The sequence below is a fragment of the Bidens hawaiensis genome, unplaced genomic scaffold (assembly GCF_021521415.1).
Source record: "Bidens hawaiensis isolate Kalapana, Puna unplaced genomic scaffold, B.hawaiensis_p1.1 tig00021504_1, whole genome shotgun sequence".
Taxonomy (NCBI): Eukaryota; Viridiplantae; Streptophyta; class Magnoliopsida; order Asterales; family Asteraceae; genus Bidens; species Bidens hawaiensis.
Genome location: NW_027493340.1, coordinates 324,955 through 344,116, shown reverse-complemented (window position 1 = coordinate 344,116; position 19,162 = coordinate 324,955). Strand labels below are relative to the sequence as shown.

The 19,162-nt window shown below is 33.5% G+C and overlaps 2 protein-coding genes across 3 annotated transcripts; both read left to right on the top strand.

Moving 5' to 3' along the window:
- Positions 1-7,662: 7,662 nt before the first annotated feature.
- Positions 7,663-11,532, top strand: LOC143563667 (mitogen-activated protein kinase 1-like). The gene is made up of 6 exons (XM_077051162.1): positions 7,663-7,890; positions 7,980-8,109; positions 9,566-9,703; positions 9,807-10,139; positions 10,213-10,396; positions 11,157-11,532. Exons 1-6 carry the CDS (start codon positions 7,733-7,735, stop codon positions 11,321-11,323), a joined length of 1,110 nt encoding a protein of 369 aa, XP_076907277.1. The 5' UTR covers positions 7,663-7,732; the 3' UTR covers positions 11,324-11,532.
- A 3,238-nt stretch (positions 11,533-14,770) lies between these two features.
- Positions 14,771-18,931, top strand: LOC143563666 (cell division protein FtsZ homolog 2-2, chloroplastic-like). Of its 2 annotated transcripts, XR_013140708.1 has the most exons (9): positions 14,771-14,911; positions 15,418-16,057; positions 16,332-16,631; positions 16,737-16,827; positions 16,909-17,033; positions 17,139-17,231; positions 18,431-18,496; positions 18,593-18,773; positions 18,821-18,930. XR_013140708.1 is itself a non-coding variant. In XM_077051161.1 (8 exons), the coding sequence occupies exons 2-8, from the start codon at positions 15,461-15,463 to the stop codon at positions 18,710-18,712; spliced, it is 1,392 nt and encodes a 463-aa protein (XP_076907276.1). In that variant the 5' UTR covers positions 14,771-14,911; positions 15,418-15,460; the 3' UTR covers positions 18,713-18,931. The 2 variants fall into 2 exon arrangements, 1 of the variants encoding a protein (XP_076907276.1); XM_077051161.1 differs by having other exon boundaries at positions 18,593-18,931.
- The last annotated feature ends 231 nt before the right edge of the window (positions 18,932-19,162 follow it).

Genomic DNA, 19,162 nt, shown 5'->3' with positions numbered 1-19,162 from the left:
TGTTTACCATCTCGGTTAGTTGGTTCGGTATACTCGATCAGTTTCAACCATGAACTGAACCGTAAAACCCAAGTTTTTAACGGTAAGCCGTAAGCCAACCCGTGTTTACACTGTTTTGAAAAACATCTTCTATAATAATGAACTATTTCTTTATATAAATTGGATCTCTTTAATTTAGACACATGGTTTAACACATTCCATTGGTCTAAAAGCATACGATCTTGGATTTCATGGACTAGAAATCTTCCAATTATTCTGTCTGATCTTACCTTTTTTGTGTTTCTAATTAAAATTTGTTGGCATCTTGTTCTAAAACAAGATCAGACACGATCTAATGCCGAAGGTGCTATGAGTTGAAAGTCAGATACCAACAATTGATCGTTAAAGCCTTATTTTTTTAAACTCAACCTCAACATTCATGTATATTTTTATGAAAGATTTCAACCTTTTTTTATATATAAAATATTAGGATCCTCCATTAATAGTTATTTTGATGCCAATAGTAGATGGAACCTTAAAAAAGTAAAAAACCGAATCGTCCTACCCAAACTAGATCAGACGAATTAGGGAGTGAACTAGTTCGGTTTACGGTTTGGAATCAAATGTGTAAATCGAACTGGTGTGATATAATTTTTTTTTTAAATCTACATAATCAAAATAAAGTAATGTAAGTTTTTCATGCATAGAAATTTAACAACTGTAATTAGTATTTAGTACCAATATGAATTTTAATTATTATACACGTATATTGTTTAAATGGTTACTTGCTCTTAACATTTTTCCATAAACCCCTTAATACTCAAGGATAAAACGTTTATTTTTCTTTTTCCCTAAAAAGCAGGTCCAAGGCAACAGCCTGCCAGAAGCGAGGTGGGTGCGACTGACCAAACCGAATTCGGTAGTTACTCTAAGAACAATTGTCACTGGTTCGACCAAAACATCATGTCAAGACGAGCTGAACCGAACCGTGAACGTTGGTTGTCAACACTATAGTTACAATTCAAGGGAACTAATTCCAATTCCAACTCAGTTTCCAGCTAACCTTGATAAAAATGGAATTGAGATTCCAAATCCACTCAAGTCTACAAACAAACAAACAAAAAAAAATCATAATTTATATTTCAGTTATAATGAATTTCAATCACATTTTGCAATTTGCACAACGGAGTTAAAGAATGAAACCCGTCGTGACTTTTTCATTCAAATATATGACGTTCATTTTCTTGATGACACAATGTTAGCGCATAATTGCATATAATATCATGTCAATATTTGGGCACTGGCTTATAATTAAACTTGTAATTTAAATATGCTAGACATTTGTATATTACACGGGTTGAATAAATGTTATATCAAATAAAGAAAAAATTCTCAAAAGTTACAAGTTATAGCACGTGATAGTAAATAGTTATCTGTTTATTAGGTATAGATTAAATACATAATTTCCAAAGAAATCCTAATAATTGTAACAAACTATCCACGAAGGTTCTTCCCAACACGCCATATTGTGGATTTTGGTAGCAACCAAAAAGTAAATTTAAAGAAAAAAAATATCGACTTTTAAATGGAAACAATAGTAGTTGTTTTAAGTATGAAACTTGAGTGGATATTTGCATCAATTTAGGCTTTTGGGAATCTAATAAAGCCATTTTTTGTAGATTCATTGAACCTTAAGATTTTGTCCAAATCCGCTGGCTCTTTTTCGTTTTCCTTTAAACACCCAAACAATCTTTGGTTCCTAATATCATTTCATCGGTCTTGTCCGGTTTACTAAAAGTAGACATTTTTATTTGTTTCTCCAATCATTAATCTTTTTTTTTTAAACAATGTTTTAAAAGTCCTAATGTTTAAAGGATACTAAAAAAAGGAAAAAAAATGTTTAAAGATACTAAAAAAAGTTTAACCAAGCCTGTAAGGAAACTAAAAAAAGGACACGAACCGTAATTTTGTTTTTTTTAAAGGACAAAATTTGTAATTGAGTCAAGGAAAAAAGAAAAAAGAAAAAAGAAAGAATGATATTGACACTTTAAAAATGCTCATTTATTTTGGTATGACCAAATCTTAGCGTGTGTATTTTGACCGAGTTAGCTTTGACTTAATTAAATGCATTCTATGGTCAAACGATATTCGGCCTATGGCTATTTTTGGGAATAATAACTACATCTTTAACATTGTTTCTAAAACCGGAATTCATCGGCTAACCCTACTTGTTTAACTAGATATTGTTAGTGTTATCGTACATCAGTTTGGTTAATAGATGAATGACCGGACAAGGCAGAGTGCTACGTGGTTTAAGTAATTTTGGTTAATAGATAAATGACCGGACAAGGCAGAGTGCTATGTGGTTCAAGTAATTTTTGCAGTTACATGTTGGGTGCTTAGGAAATCAAGAAATAGAAGAATGTTCAATCGAGAAGAGTTTTCGGTGGCAATCGTGATTAATGAAATTAAGATATCATCTATTCTTTAGGTAAGACATACGAATAGAAGGAATAGAATGACGTCTTTGAATTGGGATTTGGATTTTGGGAGAAATAGTGTAATTTCAGTTTCGTTAATTTCTCTTTGTAAGGTTAGGTGTTTTTGTATATTCGTTTTAGTGTTTTACTCTTGCTGTACTGGTAGGGGTAACAGTTCAGCTACAGTCACACCATATTATTGTCCGCTTTAAACAGGACGAACCATTATCATCTCACGGATTTGCTTTTGTTTGCCCAAGTGGAGACTTCCCGAGATGTCACACATCTTGATACCACTCTCATCTGAGCACGATAAGCTTAACTATGAAATTTTTCTCTCACTCGCTACTATTAAATACCAAAACGCGTTATGATAGGAAATTTCACATTTATTTTGGTATGACCAAATCTTAGCGTGTGTATTTTGAAATGTCACATTTTTTAGTTTCCTTTTTTTAGTATCCTTTAACATTTTTTTCCTACACGTTATGTCCTTTACGCTAACTTGGTTAGAAAAACTCAGTTAAATACCCTCACGTGAGTCGCATGTGAGGGCATTTTTGTCTTTTCGTCTGTACCGCAAATTATAACTTACAAAACCCCAAAACCTACCACCAACCCCAAAACCTGCAGGTCCACTTACCTGCAAATTTTCATCATCCCAAACCCTAAAATCCACTTACCTACAAATTTTCATCATCCCAAATTCAAATCAAACAAAAACCCAGTTCCTAAAATCCACTATCTCCCCATTCCTCAATCCAAATTCAAATCAAACCAAAACCTGGTCGTACACCTCGGCCAAACTATCGAACTCGTCGGTGTTATATTCTCCGGTGAGATTTGGTTCAAACTCGTAGGAATCGTAACGGCCGATCTGGGTTTCAACGGGAAACCGATTACCAGCGTGAATTGGATCTGGGTTTGTGGGTTCGTAACCGTTCGTCGGATCTTGGTATTCAAGAGGGCATCAACTTCTTCCCTGGTAAACTCCATGGGTGCTCCACAATCCGACCCGGCAATTACTCGAATCTTGACCGCCATTAACGACCCGGAATGCTTGGCGCGGTGTAATCGGTGTTCTGCTCCTGCCGTTAGCTGTTCCCACCATCCTTTTCAGATCTTTAACATTAAAAACCCACAAAATATTATTATTAATATTAATTGTTTAGATCTTCTTTCTTGAGCGGAGCGGTGGCGATGGTGTTTGAGGATATCCATGGGCGGAGTGGTTGTGGTATGGTGATGGTGGTGGCGTAGAGAGAGAAATAAGAGAGAAAGGAGGAGAAGGTAAAGATCTGCAAAATGAAGAAGAAGAAGAAGAAGAAGTTGCAGGGTAGGCAAAAAGACCAATATGCCCTCACATGCACCTCACGTGAGGGTATTTAATTGAGTTTTTCTAACCCAGTTAGCGTAAAGGACATAACGTGTAGAAAAAAAAGGTTTAAAGTACAAAGCCTGCAAAGAAACTAAAAAAAGGACACGAACCGTAATTCATCTTATTTTAAAGGACAAAATTTGTAATTGGGTCTTTTTCCTTTCTCCTTTCTAAAGTGTCAATATCTGTCCCATGTGTCACACAATTATTAGATTGTGAGCTTAGTGAAAATTGAACTAATGCCTATATTAAAATTTTTAAATGCAAGTTAAAGATGGGATTTTGTTGTTTATAAAAAGATGAATTGATTGATGTCTAATTGACATTCAGTTTCGTTTTAAAGCATTCATGTTTTTTGCTTGATTTACACTTAAAAATCATATTTGTTAACAGATATTATTTAAACTTTTATTTCTTATTAAAGTACAAAGTAAAAGCATTAGGAGAATGGCAAGTAGTCACATGGGTTCACGTAATTTTTCTTAATGTAAATTTGAAATTTATGATTTGTAAAACAATTGGAGTCATATTCTTAAAAATGAAAACTTTGGTGTGTTTAATTGATAAAATAACCATGATTAGTAAATTTGGAAAAAATAAAATATAATGTGGTGGTGTGTTTGAGAGTGGTAGTAGTGTGTTTGGAGGTGGTTAGGATGAATAATAATGGTGGCGTCACGACGATAGTGGTGGTGTGCTTGGCGAAGTAGTGGCAGACTGGCAGCTGACTGTATTGATGTTGTGATTATGACGGTGATGGTAGCGACAAACGACAATGATGCTAACGGTGACATCGATGATGATGTTGATGGTGGTTGTCGTGCTAGTAGGTAGGACTGTTTACGATATGGTTCGGACAGTCTTGATGAAAAGTTTGGGCTGAACTTCTATCGACGGTCTTGGGAAAAACAATCAAACCAACCGAGTTGGTTGGGTCGGCCGAACTGGATGATTTTGATGATATTATGGTTTGAGAGTTCGTTTTACACTTTTTAACAAGCTTAGACAAAAAGTATCTTTTTTTAAAACATAATTTTACACTCAATTATTAAAAATGACTAGAATATTTCATAATATAGTACGTAAACATAACTTTATATTGCTAAAATGAGAAGAAAAAAAGTCCATACGATTGATTTGGTTTACACACACGGTTTTAAGTTCCAATTCGCAAACTATCAAACCGTTACAACCTAGCCTTGAACGGGACCAGATATATTTCAAACCGGTAGGCGTTTAGTAAAGATGGTTCTCAACGTTGTGCATTTCTTTGTAGCATCAATGATGATACCAAACATTTATGTGTAAATGAACAAACTGATTGAATGAACAAGGCCTTTATTCGTGTTCATTCATTAAGATTACCAAACGAAATTCTTTTTTCATGTTTCGCTCATTTATTAACGGAGAATATAAACAAACTTCCCGTTGAACAGTTCACAAACAGTTTATTTGGCAATTCTTCACCACTGGAGACACCCTTAGTAGAATTACTGAATTCCATTGTTTGGAGATCTGGACACAATTCATTTCAATTGCAATTTTTTTTTCATTCTTCAACCAAACACTGTTATATTAATTACGTGTTATAGTTGTAACATATTTAAATAAATGAGTAAAATAGCCATGTCGGGGTTATACGATTTTAAATGTTTTTGGGTTCGGGTTGGTGTTTTTGACACAAACGAAAATTAGTGTCGGATGGAACAACTCAACCAGAGACGATTTACACTCAAATATTCACAAATTGTGTACTCCTATAAAACGTGACTTGCAAGGAGGGAAGAAAATACATTGCAAGGCGGGATGAAAATACTTTGCAAAGAGAAAACAGATGGGTTTTGAAAATGACAATTCGATATCATCCTGGGATGCAGGCGGCTTTTATTTTTGTCAAATCATATTAATTGCACAACTTTCAAAAATTGGCCAACTTATTTTTTGTTTAATTCCAAGAATTATGACAGTCACAAAAGATTAGGTGTACTCTTAAACTTATTAAAACACAATAAATGCATATTAATTTGCAAAAATAATGTTTGAATTTTATTAAAATTCAAGAATCCACAAATATTTAGGTGTCCTTACATTTTTAAGATTTAGAATTTATAACTTTTTGCCTTAAAAAACATATTTAAAAATTTAGAACTTTTTTATAATGCTTTAATTAGTTTTATAAACATTTATTAAATATATTTGTCATAATTTTTATATAGTTAAATGTTTGCATTAAACCATATAAAAACTAAATAATTTATTATAACAAATATTTTAGCTATAAAATGAATTTTAAAGTTTAATGGTATGGTTAAAAACGTAAAAGTTTTATTTCGAAATGGATTACTTGAGAAAAATGTTTGTGAATGTTGCTAATACAAGTGACTAAACATGTTTATAGGATAAAAACGAACTCTATAATGTAGACGTCCTAGCAAAACTAAAACGTAGAAGCTTGAAAAACTATTTCATAAATCTTAAAATCTTAATGATTGTGAATGTTGCTAATACAAAATTACAAATGATAATAAAAACCCAAATAAATGCTTAATTAAAAGCACTTCATAAAACTGTTTATTTTAGTCATTGTATAAACGATGTATAAGTATGTAATTTGTAATTACGTGCGAGTTTTAAACACCCTTATAATTTGGCCTCTTTTAAGTTTTGTGTCTAGGGACAACAATTATATTGTTTGTTTATTTTGTATTCAAATATACTACCAATTTCGATACAATAACAAAAAACTTGAAAAACTCTTAGATCCAAGCCTTGCAGTGGCGAAGCTTGGACTGAGGCACCGGGGGGGACTCAAAATGTATACAAAATTTCACAAACGATGGGGGCGGGCTCAAATTTTCGGCCGAAAAAGGCTAAACTTGCACTACGTATAAAAATTTTCGGCCAAAAAACGGATAAATTTACACTACTGCGCAAAAAAACAGGGGGAGCCGGGCCACCTCGGGCCTCGATGAAGCTTCGCCCTTGAAGCCTTGGGAGACGATGGGTATGAGGGAGATCAGGCTGTTGCATATATAGATGATGGATATGGATGGTGGGGATTGGGGGGGGGGATTAAATTTTGAGTATTTTTAATCAAAACTATATAGTTTTGATGAGTTTTGCGTCTAAGCTTATACGCATGACAATAACATATTCACTTTCCCTTTATTAAAATTCAATTTATCTACATGCATTTACAAATTAGGTTATTTGTAGTGGAGGGAGTGCAAAATGGGACGACTTACGTCATGTGGCGCCTACACAGCAAATGGTGAGTTTTTTTGTTTTATGGGTGGTGTAGTTGTGTTAATTATATATATATATTCACACAACATATTATAATAATAATAATATATATACAACACAAGTCGGACAAAAATTTGTCTCTCCCCCCTCCCCACATTTCGCCCCTTTTGTATTTCGAGAGGGGTTGGGGTTGTTCCAAAAATACCCTCATTGTCGCCTTGTTTTAGTGCCCACTACGCATACCTTTATAGTTATGCTGATAACAATATACTAACACTTTTAACTTCGTTTCTAAAAAAAGCCTCACTTAACAACAACCCACCTCCAAATGTATGTTTACGTGTGCATTTAAAGAACCATATTGACGAAATAATGGAATTTAAGAGTTGATATCATATTAACAATATTATATTATTATTATATAATTTTCCACACACCAATGGTCAAATTCCACGAGGACAAATTCCAAATGTCCAAACTCCAAACGCGTTTTGGTGCTTCCTCTTCATTTATCATTCCACACCCATTAAAACTTTTCTCTCTATATATAAATCACACCTCATTTCACTTATCCACATACACATCTCATATTATTATTTCCGACGTCTAACCGTCTAACAGAATCCGTTACACCGTTACGGTTAACTTTATGGCGGACTTAAACGGTCAGTACACCGACTTCCCGGCGGTGCAGACGTACGGCGGCCAGTTCGTTCGGTACAACATATTCGGTAACGAGTTCGAGATCACTTCAAAGTATCATCCTCCGATCATGCCTATTGGCCGCGGTGCTTACGGAATAGTCTGGTATGTTTAGGCTTCAACTTCTAGTTAGTGTCAGGATTGTATTACTGATGATGCATGTGATTGAGATTTTGGTTGTGAATTGATTTTAGCTCGATGTTGAATGCTGAGACGAACGAGATGGTTGCGATGAAGAAGATTATGAATGCGTTTGATAATTATATGGACGCGAAACGGACGCTTCGTGAGATTAAGCTTCTAAGACATCTGGATCATGAGAATGTGAGTCATTGATTCTTCGTTATGTGCTTTGTTATTGATGCATGTTGAATTCTAATTATGTTTCATGATTTCATAACCTCGTTTTTTTAATTTAGGAGGACTTGAGCTTGAATACTCGTATTTCTAAAGCTCGAGTTCGGCTCGTTTAAATTTATATTTTAAAGCTTGAGCTTGTGAGTAGTTTGTGAAGCTTGAGCTTTGTTTATATATTAACTAGCTTTTATCCCCCGTATTACGTTGTTTTACATTATTCGTTTCTTATATTTATATATTTTTTAGGATTTTAATTTTATTTATTGTAAGAAAGTTAATAGTTAATAATGTAATTAAGATTTGATGATGAAATGATTTCACAAATAAATGAGATTTTATAACCCGTTTTAAAAGTTATCTGGATTTTGTTAGACCCATGACCCGCTTATTTTTTTTACTTTAAAATGTTTCTTAATTATAAATAATTTTTTTTTTGAAAAAATAGGATATTAATTTTTAGTATGTTCCTATGTTATAGGAATTTTCATATCAAATAATTGGTGAGATTAATTTTTAACTTAATGAGATGTTATCCCGTTTAACGGCTATATGGGTTTGGTGAGACACATACCCGTGAATTCGGGTCAAATGCATGAGAAACCTTCATTTACAAATAAAACAATCTGGTGGCTTAAGAAAAAGTAGGGAGCAACCAAAGAGCTTTTAAAGGTTCCGTTTATATATATTATAGATAGATAATAGATTATTTAATTGTTTTTTAATATTTTTATAATTAATATATATATATATATATATATATATATCTTCATAGCTATAATTTTAATATATAATATAAGATACATTATTTATTAGGTTTTAACTTTTTATCATATGTTTATATTTTGTAAGAGTTATTATATAAATTTATTAAATAAAAACTATATAAATAAAAAAGCTTGTTTAGGCTTGCCATCAGGCTCGATATGTGAACTCGTTTAGTAAATGAACTTTAATTAAAGCTCGAGCTTGGGCACAAACTCATTTATGTGAGGTTCGAATCTAGGTTTTAACGAACCGATCTTCAGTGGCTCACGAGCGACTCGGCTCGTTTACACGCCTAATTTATATGCTAATGGCTATGAATTATATTACACAAACTTTGAAAAGAAGACTTGCCACTTCCATAAATTTCTAGCTTGTAAAATTCTTTGGAAAATCTTAAAATCAACATATATTCAGTGGATTATTGTTTTGGACCTAGAAACTAATAATATAAATCTGTATATATCATTGATTATGAAATAAGAAATCCATATAAGTTTTTGAAATATTTGTGAAATCAGATGGTCATTATTTGGTTTTAACAGTAAACAGCGTAAATAGATATAACTAGAGTTTAATAAGGCTGATATCTATCAACAATCTTATAGATGAACCAAATTTTATTATAGCCATTGATGATTAAAATTTAAATATGATTCAGGTTATAGCTTTAAAAGATGTAGTCCCTCCACCTATCCGCAGAGAATTCTCGGATGTTTACATAGCCACCGAGCTAATGGACACCGATCTTCACCAAATCATCAGGTCAAATCAAAACTTATCAGAAGAACATTGTCAGGTATCGTTACTTCTAAGTTATAAATTAACATATTAACTAACTTTAAGGTATAAATATAATAACCGAGTTTCTGATAATCATGTTGTTTTCGTCGTTTTTGCAGTATTTCTTGTATCAACTCTTAAGAGGCTTAAAATACATCCACTCTGCAAAAGTCATCCACAGAGACCTTAAACCGAGTAACTTATTGCTGAATGCAAACTGTGACTTAAAGATTTGTGATTTTGGACTTGCGCGCCCTAACGCAGATAACGACTTCATGACTGAATATGTTGTCACACGATGGTATCGAGCACCCGAATTGCTACTTAACTCTTCAGATTATTCAGCTGCCATTGATGTATGGTCAGTTGGTTGTATTTACATGGAGCTTATGAACAGAAGGCCTTTGTTTGCTGGTAAAGATCATGTGCATCAAATGAGACTTTTAACAGAGGTACATAAGTTAATAATAAAGTTGTTCCAAGAAAGTTAAACCATGTTATTAACTTTTAATATTTGATTTTCAGCTTTTGGGCACTCCTTCTGAATCCGAGCTAGGGTTTATCAAGAACGAGGATGCGAAAAGATTTATTGCACAGCTTCCTCGACACCCCCGTCAATCATTACCAGAAAAATTTCCTGATGTTCATCCGTTAGCCATTGATTTAGTTGAAAAAATGTTGACGTTTGATCCAGCCAAACGTATCACAGGTATATATTTCCTATAGTTAAAAAAACAGGTTACGGCTCAAAACGGGTAATATTTATTTATTTATTTATTTATTTTTTTAAGTAAAAGTTATTATATATAACACAAACCGAGCTACATCTGGATAATGGGTAAGCGAGCAACAAGCTGCGCCGCTGTTATATTTAAATCAGTTGCGTATATGGGTTCATGGGTAGTTGGGTTGATACACAAGACTTATTGCCCAAAGCTATAATATTTTTTCATAAGAAAACAATTTTTGTAAGTTTCTACCAAGTTTCTTTTAGCTAATCTTTTATTTACCCGTTTGACATTTCATAGAGTGGAAAAACAGGCTACGGGTCAAAACGTGTTAGCTTGTCAAGTATGATCATAGAAGTTATGTTATTTCCACAGTAATCTAATTTAGGAGGTTTAATGCATTAGAATGCAATTTTTCAAATTTCAAACTGTTTCCTTTTAGGCTTTTAGCTAACCGTTTTATACGGGTCGGGTTGACACAAAAAAGTTTTTTTTTCCCAAAACTATTTTTTTTTCATAAATAGTCCGTGCCAAATATGACTAAATATGTTATATTATTTTCACGCGTTAGAATTATTTGGGGAGTTTCAAACCATTTCCTTTTAGCTAACCTTTAAAACCCGTTTGGCCCGTTAAGCTTTTAATAATTAAATGAGTAGAAATGGCCACCATAATTATAGCCATTTAGTTCTAAAATCTAAACTACACAAAATGGAACTAAAATGCTGAAATTAATTGCAGTCGAAGAGGCACTGGCGCACCCTTATCTTGAAAAACTGCACGACGTAGATGATGAACCGATCAGTCCAAATCCGTTTTCGTTTGATTTTGAGCAAGTTTTAGGAGAAGAACAGATCAAAGAATTGATCTACCAGGAAGCATTAGCACACAATCCAGAGTATGCTTAAATAAAAACACAACCATAAATCTTAACTTATACCATTACTAAATAAAATATGCTAATTTTTTTTCAATATTGATCAGAAATGCGCAACCGAGTTGCTATTATGTTGTATAACTAATCAATATTATTGTTTTTTTTTGGTTCATTGAAGAAGACAGTCTTCTTTGATGGCTTGTGTGTTGTAGTAATGAGTAGAGTTTGTAAGCTAAATTGTAGAATGTACACTAAATTCCATCAGTTGAGAACAATAATTTTACTTTTTTTAAAATCTTTCTCTGCAAGTTTTTTTTGTGTCTGTAATGTGAATTTGCATGTTATTAGGCTATATAACTTTTGAAGTTCTTTATATATTTGAAATTTGAAATATTTTTCAGTTACAAGGGTCGGCCGCAAGCTGACCTGCAACCACCCACTCATACTGCAGACTGTTGCCATTCTAAAAAAATTTACATTTTCTATTAATTCAGAACTTAAATGTAAACCATTTAAAATATATGCATGCAACGATAATACCAGTATACCATAAAGAAAGCCCGTTCTGACTTAGTAGTCCCGATCTCACTCTCAAAGACCGGGTTTTATATAAGACATATATAAAATTTAGTACACATATAGGTATCTGATAAATATGTTTTTCCTTCAAACGGTTGAGGGTTCTAGTTTAACTAAACATTGGTGTAGAGGGTATGAGTTAACCGCTTTAAAAAAAATAATAAAAATTGTTGGCTTAAGTAAGTTCATATGAGAACATTGAATCAAAAAATGGGTTCCTTAAATGATGAGAACAACACCACATGTGAAAAGGGACCATGTCACTTTCAATCTCTTTTTGCTTGGACTCAACTAAGTGATTTTTAATCGTTTCCAATTTTTGTAGAGGAATTTGTTTTTCCGAACGACAACTTTCATTAAACAAGTCAAACTAGCAAGGTGCTAGGGCCAAGAAAACAAAAAACCAAAAGTAAACACTTAGAAAGAAAAATTACACCAATCTCTCCAAGATAAACTTTTAAACGGCGATCTGTTCTTTATCCAAAGAAACGCCAATGATTTAACATCATTAATCACTTTATCAACCGATCTCTCCTTATTTTCAAGGATAGTTTGGTTCCTTGCTTTCCATATGCACCAACATGTAGAGCCTTTTTCTTTTTGTTGCAAAGTGGAGCTGTTTTATGAATTATAAGAAGATCACGAACCACGAATGCGAAAATGGTAGGGATCTTGCACCAAGAGCCAATACATTGCCAAAAGCGATTTGCCATTTGACACGAGAGAAGGAAGTGATTTGCGTTTTCCGGGCCTTCCTCACATAAAGAAACAAATGGTCGTATTAACCGGAATGGTTCGAAAAGCAAGAACTTCCCGAGTCGGAATCCGGTCCATCTCAACTTTCCACACACACACACACATATATATAGGGGATGGATCTTGCGAGAAGTGATATTACAGCGAGAAGTGCAAGAAGTAAAGGTATAACTCCATTAACCCCTAATTTCACTCCCTTTCATATAATGTTACATACATATATGTAAGTTGGTTGTATTTATGTCTTAATTACACATTCAAACCTACCTACAAACATATAAATGTACCAAGCCACATTCAAACCTATGTACCTACACACATACAAACATACATACACATATACAAACATACGTACCTACACACATACATATGCACCTACACAACGCACCTACAATAAGAAATGGAGTGAAATTAGGGATTAATGGAGTTACACCTTCACTTCTCGCACTTCTCGATGTAAAAAAACTCCTGAAATAATCCAATACCTATATATATATATATTTTGTAGAGGAAATTCTTGATACCTACTATTCTTTCAATAAAGCTAGTATGGTTTAACCCATGGGTACCCTCATCTATACAAATGTGTCATGATATATCTAATGTAATACTTTTATCCATAAATGGTACTTTTTGAGAAATCTTGAGCGTGAGTAACTTGTAATGTGCCTAGTAATGAACATGTTGCAGCCGAAAAGTATTATAATCAACTTAATGAACCTTGTAGCTAGTATGTGGAGCTGCCTAATGGGTAATTCAAATCCAAATGATACCTAAAGAACAACAGTAGATAACAAGTAGCATCAAATCCATATCATGGGACATACTTGACTATCTTTGTAAATGTGTTTTGTTTTAACGCTCAATGGGGGCTTTCCCTTCACGCGCACACAGATGAATTTGCCACTCGCACGATATTCTACTTGATAAGTATATATGTTGCAAATTAGACGTGGCTAAAAAAGGTGTATGATTAGAAGTTCCATCATAATTTTGGAGTTGTCACTAGTGCTCTAAATCTAATTGATGTTTATCAAAAGATAGTATGGAGGATGTTGTACAAGCAACGGGTCGAGAATGAATCACTCTTTCGTGTATATACAATATAAATGATGATATTAAACACGGTTCCAGTTAGCTAATTAATGCAATTAGTTGGCTAAAATAGCCCCTTTAAGCCAAACTTTAAGTTCCTAGATGCTTAGGGTGGTATTGTTTTGACTATCATTAAACAAGGTATCATGTTTTGACTTAGCATTACTTCAATTTACTCACTATGAACTAATAATATCAAAATAAAGTTCGGTTTGATAACATGTTCGGTTTTTAAAATACTGGCCTACATTGATAATTTATATAAGTTATTTGAAACTTTGAATGTTAATCATACCAATCTCTGAAATGTGAGTTCTATTCATTACTAGAATAATACTTTTAACCTTTTGAACGTCCTAAGTTTATTTTCTAAAGTACATCCAAGGTTACTATAAGTACATTATATTATATTATATTATATTATATTATATTATATTATATTATATTATATTATTGTAACATTATCCAATAATCAAATATATATTTATAATTCTAACTCTAACATCACTTCTACCTCAAATTCAACCAATATTTATTTTGAGTTATTAGTATCTATAATATCACCTGCAACCTGAGAGTGATAGGCGGGTCTAAGTTAGCACCCCCGACTTGACGGGCCAATTCTTTCACAGGCAACCCTACTCTCATATAGATGGTCATCACCTTTTTGCCACGTCAGCATTCAAAGCGCCTCTCTCTTCAACACTCCCCTATGGAGGCTCACATAAGATACATAGAATCAAGTCTAGTGAGTAAACTCGACACATCAATATCCGTTGTAACTAATCTATATGGTTGCGTAAAAATTAAACACTTCGATATCCTATAATTTAAAATGACTTTAAACATACAATAAACAACCATGTGAAAGAAACACTTTCTATACAATCATCACTATCAAGACATGAAAAATATAAAATACGAATCACATGAGCACCTAATCATACACAAAAAAAATGTCACTTTTAGTAAAAGAAATGAAATGTTGATGGCCAACCAACGATAGGTTTGGACGATAAGGATATCTTGCTATAAAATGATGCATCTTTATCACTTACCAAAATCTTTCTTTTTACACTAAAAAACACCTCAATTAACAATCTCAAAACATATTCATTAACTAACAAAACAAACCACCAAAAAGATCACACAACCTGTATCTTTGCGGCTACTCTGTTCTGTTCTTCAGGTTCACCACTTTCACCTTATTAATCTACACACATTTTCACACCCACCCACCCATTTGGGGTTTTAGGGTTCTTGATATTTATTTATCTTTTTAGGGTTAATTTTTGTAACAATCAAGAACCTAACTTTTTGCTCAATTCTTATTATTTAAGCTTCCAAGATTTCAACATTGGTTAATTTCTAACAAACCCAAATACCCAATTACATTTTTAGGGTTCTTGATATTATTTATCTTTTTAGTGTTAATTTTCGTTACAATCAAGAACATTACTTTATACCCAATTATTACTAATTAAGCTTCCAAGATTTAATATTGATTAATTCCTTAACTAACCCAATTATGTTTTTAGGGTTCTTGAAATTATTTTATGTTTTTAGGGTTCTTGTGTTTAATTTTAGTTACAATCAAGAACATTACTTTTTGCCCAATTATTACTAATTAAGCTTCCAAGATTCAATATTGGTTAATATTTCAACTAACCCATATCATAATTCTCGAAAAAACAGGTGAAATTTGGTTGATTTATTTTGGGGATTCAAGAAACCCTAAATGGCAACATGTATACCATCATCTTTAATATATTTAGATACTCGAAACTCGATGGGGGTATTGACAAATTTCGGTGGGCGAGTGAGTTCTTTGAAGATGATCGATGACAAACATGGGTTTTCGAATACTACCCACAGGATTTGTTACAATCCCCAAGTTAAATGTATGTCGAGTTCGCATAATATTAATCAGTTTAATAGCAAAGATCAGTTTTTGAATCTTCACCCGGAAGTTTCGATGATTAAGCCGAATGTTACTGAGATTTTGAGAGATTCGTCCGGTAAAAATGATGATGATAATAATAATAATAGTAATGAGGCTAAGATTAAAGTGATTGGTGTTGGTGGTGGTGGGTCGAATGCGGTTAATCGGATGATTGAGAGTGCGATGCAGGGTGTTGAGTTTTGGATTGTGAATACTGATGTTCAAGCTATGAGAATGTCTCCGGTTTTCCCGGAACAACGGTTGCAGATTGGTCAAGAGTTGACACGTGGGCTCGGTGCGGGTGGGAACCCGGATGTTGGTATGAATGCTGCTAAGGAAAGTAGAGAGTCTATTGAAGAAGCTGTTTATGGATCGGATATGGTTTTTGTGACTGTAAGTTTTTAACTTTTGTTGTGTTTTGTAATGTAGGGGTCGGTTTTTGTAATATAAAAATATAAAAATTATGATTCATAATTAAATGCACAAAAGTCAGTTTTTACGGTTCAGTTTGATTATGAATGCAAGATAAAACATAAAACCAAACCGTCAGTTTTGGGTTCAGTTTATTATGTCTGTTATTTCAGTTTCATACGCACCCTTATTGTAGTTTAATATGTTAAAACAGTTGTATTATAAGACTGGTCACAATCATTTTCATCGCGTGCAGGCGGGAATGGGTGGCGGGACAGGTACAGGTGGGGCCCCTGTGATTGCGGGGGTGGCAAAGTCAATGGGGATATTGACAGTCGGTATCGTCACAACTCCGTTCTCGTTTGAGGGCAGACGAAGAGCGGTTCAAGCCCAAGAAGGAATTGCAGCTTTACGGGAAAATGTCGACACGCTTATTGTAATTCCAAATGACAAATTATTAACCGCGGTTTCCCCATCTACCCCTGTAACTGAAGCGTTTAATTTGGCGGATGATATTCTTAGACAAGGTGTTCGTGGTATCTCCGACATTATAACCGTAAGATTTTTAAAAAAAAGTTATGTTGTGATTATTTATTTCTTATTTTTTTTCAAAAACTTTGTTTATAGATGAAATGAGTTCGTGTGACTTGTGAGTTTGCAGATACCAGGATTGGTCAATGTTGACTTTGCTGATGTTCGGGCGATTATGGCAAATGCAGGCTCGTCATTAATGGGGATAGGAACCGCTACTGGTTAGTATAAACTATGAAATAACTATTTATTTGAGGTTTAGATTTTTTTTTTTAGTTTTAATAATTTTTGTTGGTTAACAGGAAAGACGAGGGCAAGAGACGCTGCACTGAATGCAATTCAATCACCTTTGCTAGACATTGGTATCGAGAGGGCTACGGGTATTGTTTGGAATATAACGGGTGGTAGTGATTTGACATTATTTGAGGTCCCTTTCTTTCTCTAGAAATCATTGTTATTGGCTGTAAGCCTATAATGGTTAATAGGAAGTGTTGTGTTTATATTGATTTAGTCTCAAATGTGTATTTAAAAGGTGAATGCTGCAGCCGAAGTGATATATGATCTTGTGGATCCAAGTGCAAACTTGATCTTTGGAGCGGTTATTGATCCATCGATAAGTGGTCAAGTAAGTTTATTCTTCTAATAAAAAAAACTCAAAATTTTTCTAGTTATGTTGCGTGATATCAAGTTATATAGTTAGTTTTAAAGGAAATGGTTTAAATGGATCGAAAATATCCCAAAGTGTTGTTAATGCGTACAGCCTACTAACGCAACAACATTCAAAGTTAGATTACTAGTGTATTGATATATTGCTAGTATTATATATTTATATATTACACAAATGGTTTACAATTATGCTTAAAAATTGGGCAAACACTTTCTAGGTAAACTCAAACCTGTTTTGACTCGTGTCTTGTCTTCGTTTGTCCTAAACTGCTCATCATTGCAAATCATGGGGTTTTTCTTTCTTTTTTTTTTGTTGCAAAATTGATCTTTTTGTTTTTAGCAAAAAAGAAAAATAATAATCTAAATACGATGATTAAATTCAACGATTCTTACAAAGTAAGGGTGGAAACAAGTTAAGCGAGCCGAGTGCAAGCTCGCCTAATCTCGAGCCCGGGTTGTTTTGACTTAATAGAACTCAAGCTCAGCTCATTTCGAGTCTTAGTTGTAAACATGGGCAAGCCAAGCCTGAGCTTGGCTCGATTATTATTTATTAACTTATAATTATTCTTATGCATGTTTTTAATAATATTTTTTCTTATGTATAACTACTCTTTTCATGATTTATATATAATAATAGTTACATAAATTTATATTTAATATTAAAAAAAAGTTATATAAAAAAATAGGCTTGCAAGCCAACTCAAGCTCAGTAATTGAAGGTCGGGCTTGAGCTCGTATATTAGACAAGCTTATTTTTAGCCTTGAGCTCGTTTAAGCTCAGTTTGATTCGAGCTTTTCTAGAGCTGATCTTGAATAGCTCACGAGTGTCTTGGCTCATTACCCCTAGTTGTAAAGTTTAAGCTAGGCTCGAGCTCGGCTCATTTATTACATATATTTATTAAATTATATATAATATAATAATATAGACTATGAAATTTTATGTTTGGTATATACATGATATAAAATATAAAACTAATATACTCATTTAGCCTTATGAGTTTAATCAAGCTCATTATACGAAAGTTGGGCTCGTTCATTAAATGAACTCAAATTTAGGCTCAAGCTCATATAGGTTCCGCTCCACTTACACCCCTATTTAAAGTTGTTTATAAGAACTTAGAAAGTTAGAAGTAAACGTTGGGTTTTCTCTTGGCTCAGGTTAGCATAACGCTTATAGCAACCGGGTTCAAACGACAAGAAGAAAGTGACGGGCGGACTCTCCAGGTATCACTTCAAGCACCGACTTTGATCACATATTTCTAATATTTAAAATTTTTAAAAACGGTTTTTAAACTCCGGCATTGACCTGGTAAAATGCAGGGTGGTCAGGCGGATGTGATTGGAATGAACCAACGGTCACCAGCCTTCACGGAAGGCGGCTCGGTAGAAATCCCAGAGTTTTTAAGGAAGAAAGGACGTTCACGCTACCCACGAGCTTAAAGTTATAATTTTACCGTTTTGCCCTTGTGATATACTATGGTTGTGTAGGTAGAAGATTGTAAAGTGGATGTCAACTATATTACTTGCTTTCAAGATTGTTGAGTTTTAGAGGTTTAGAGTTGTTACCATTATAATGATCATACTATGTTGGTGTGCAAACATGTTTAATAAAACATTATATCAATTCCAAAAAATACTTCATATATGGATAAAAATCATAAAAATAATAAATTAAATTACATTTATCTTGATGGCCACATAGAACATGTGGTGGAACTTGGAAGAGCAATATTTGTTTAAGGGGACAAGAATCTTGACTGGTGGGGATGGTTAAAAGCACCATCACATAGTCTGTACCTCGTGATGGTTTGAAAAAAACTTATTATGTGAGAGTGGACGAGAGAGGCTAAAGAGGCACCGAATGGAGATGTCTGGTCGGGTTTGGATCCC

What these genes read in the sequence shown, in the direction of transcription:
- LOC143563667 (XM_077051162.1), top strand. Translation starts at nt 7,733, where the DNA reads ATGGCGGACTTAAACGGTCAGTACACCGACTTCCCGGCGGTGCAGACG. An exon ending in GACATCTGGATCATGAGAAT is followed by an intron (nt 8,110 to 9,565) that starts GTGAGTCATTGA and finishes AATATGATTCAG; the next exon opens with GTTATAGCTTTAAAAGATGT. An exon ending in AAATGAGACTTTTAACAGAG is followed by an intron (nt 10,140 to 10,212) that starts GTACATAAGTTA and finishes TTTGATTTTCAG; the next exon opens with CTTTTGGGCACTCCTTCTGA.
- LOC143563666 (XM_077051161.1), top strand. Translation starts at nt 15,461, where the DNA reads ATGGCAACATGTATACCATCATCTTTAATATATTTAGATACTCGAAAC. An exon ending in GTATCTCCGACATTATAACC is followed by an intron (nt 16,632 to 16,736) that starts GTAAGATTTTTA and finishes GTGAGTTTGCAG; the next exon opens with ATACCAGGATTGGTCAATGT. An exon ending in GTGACGGGCGGACTCTCCAG is followed by an intron (nt 18,497 to 18,592) that starts GTATCACTTCAA and finishes GGTAAAATGCAG; the next exon opens with GGTGGTCAGGCGGATGTGAT.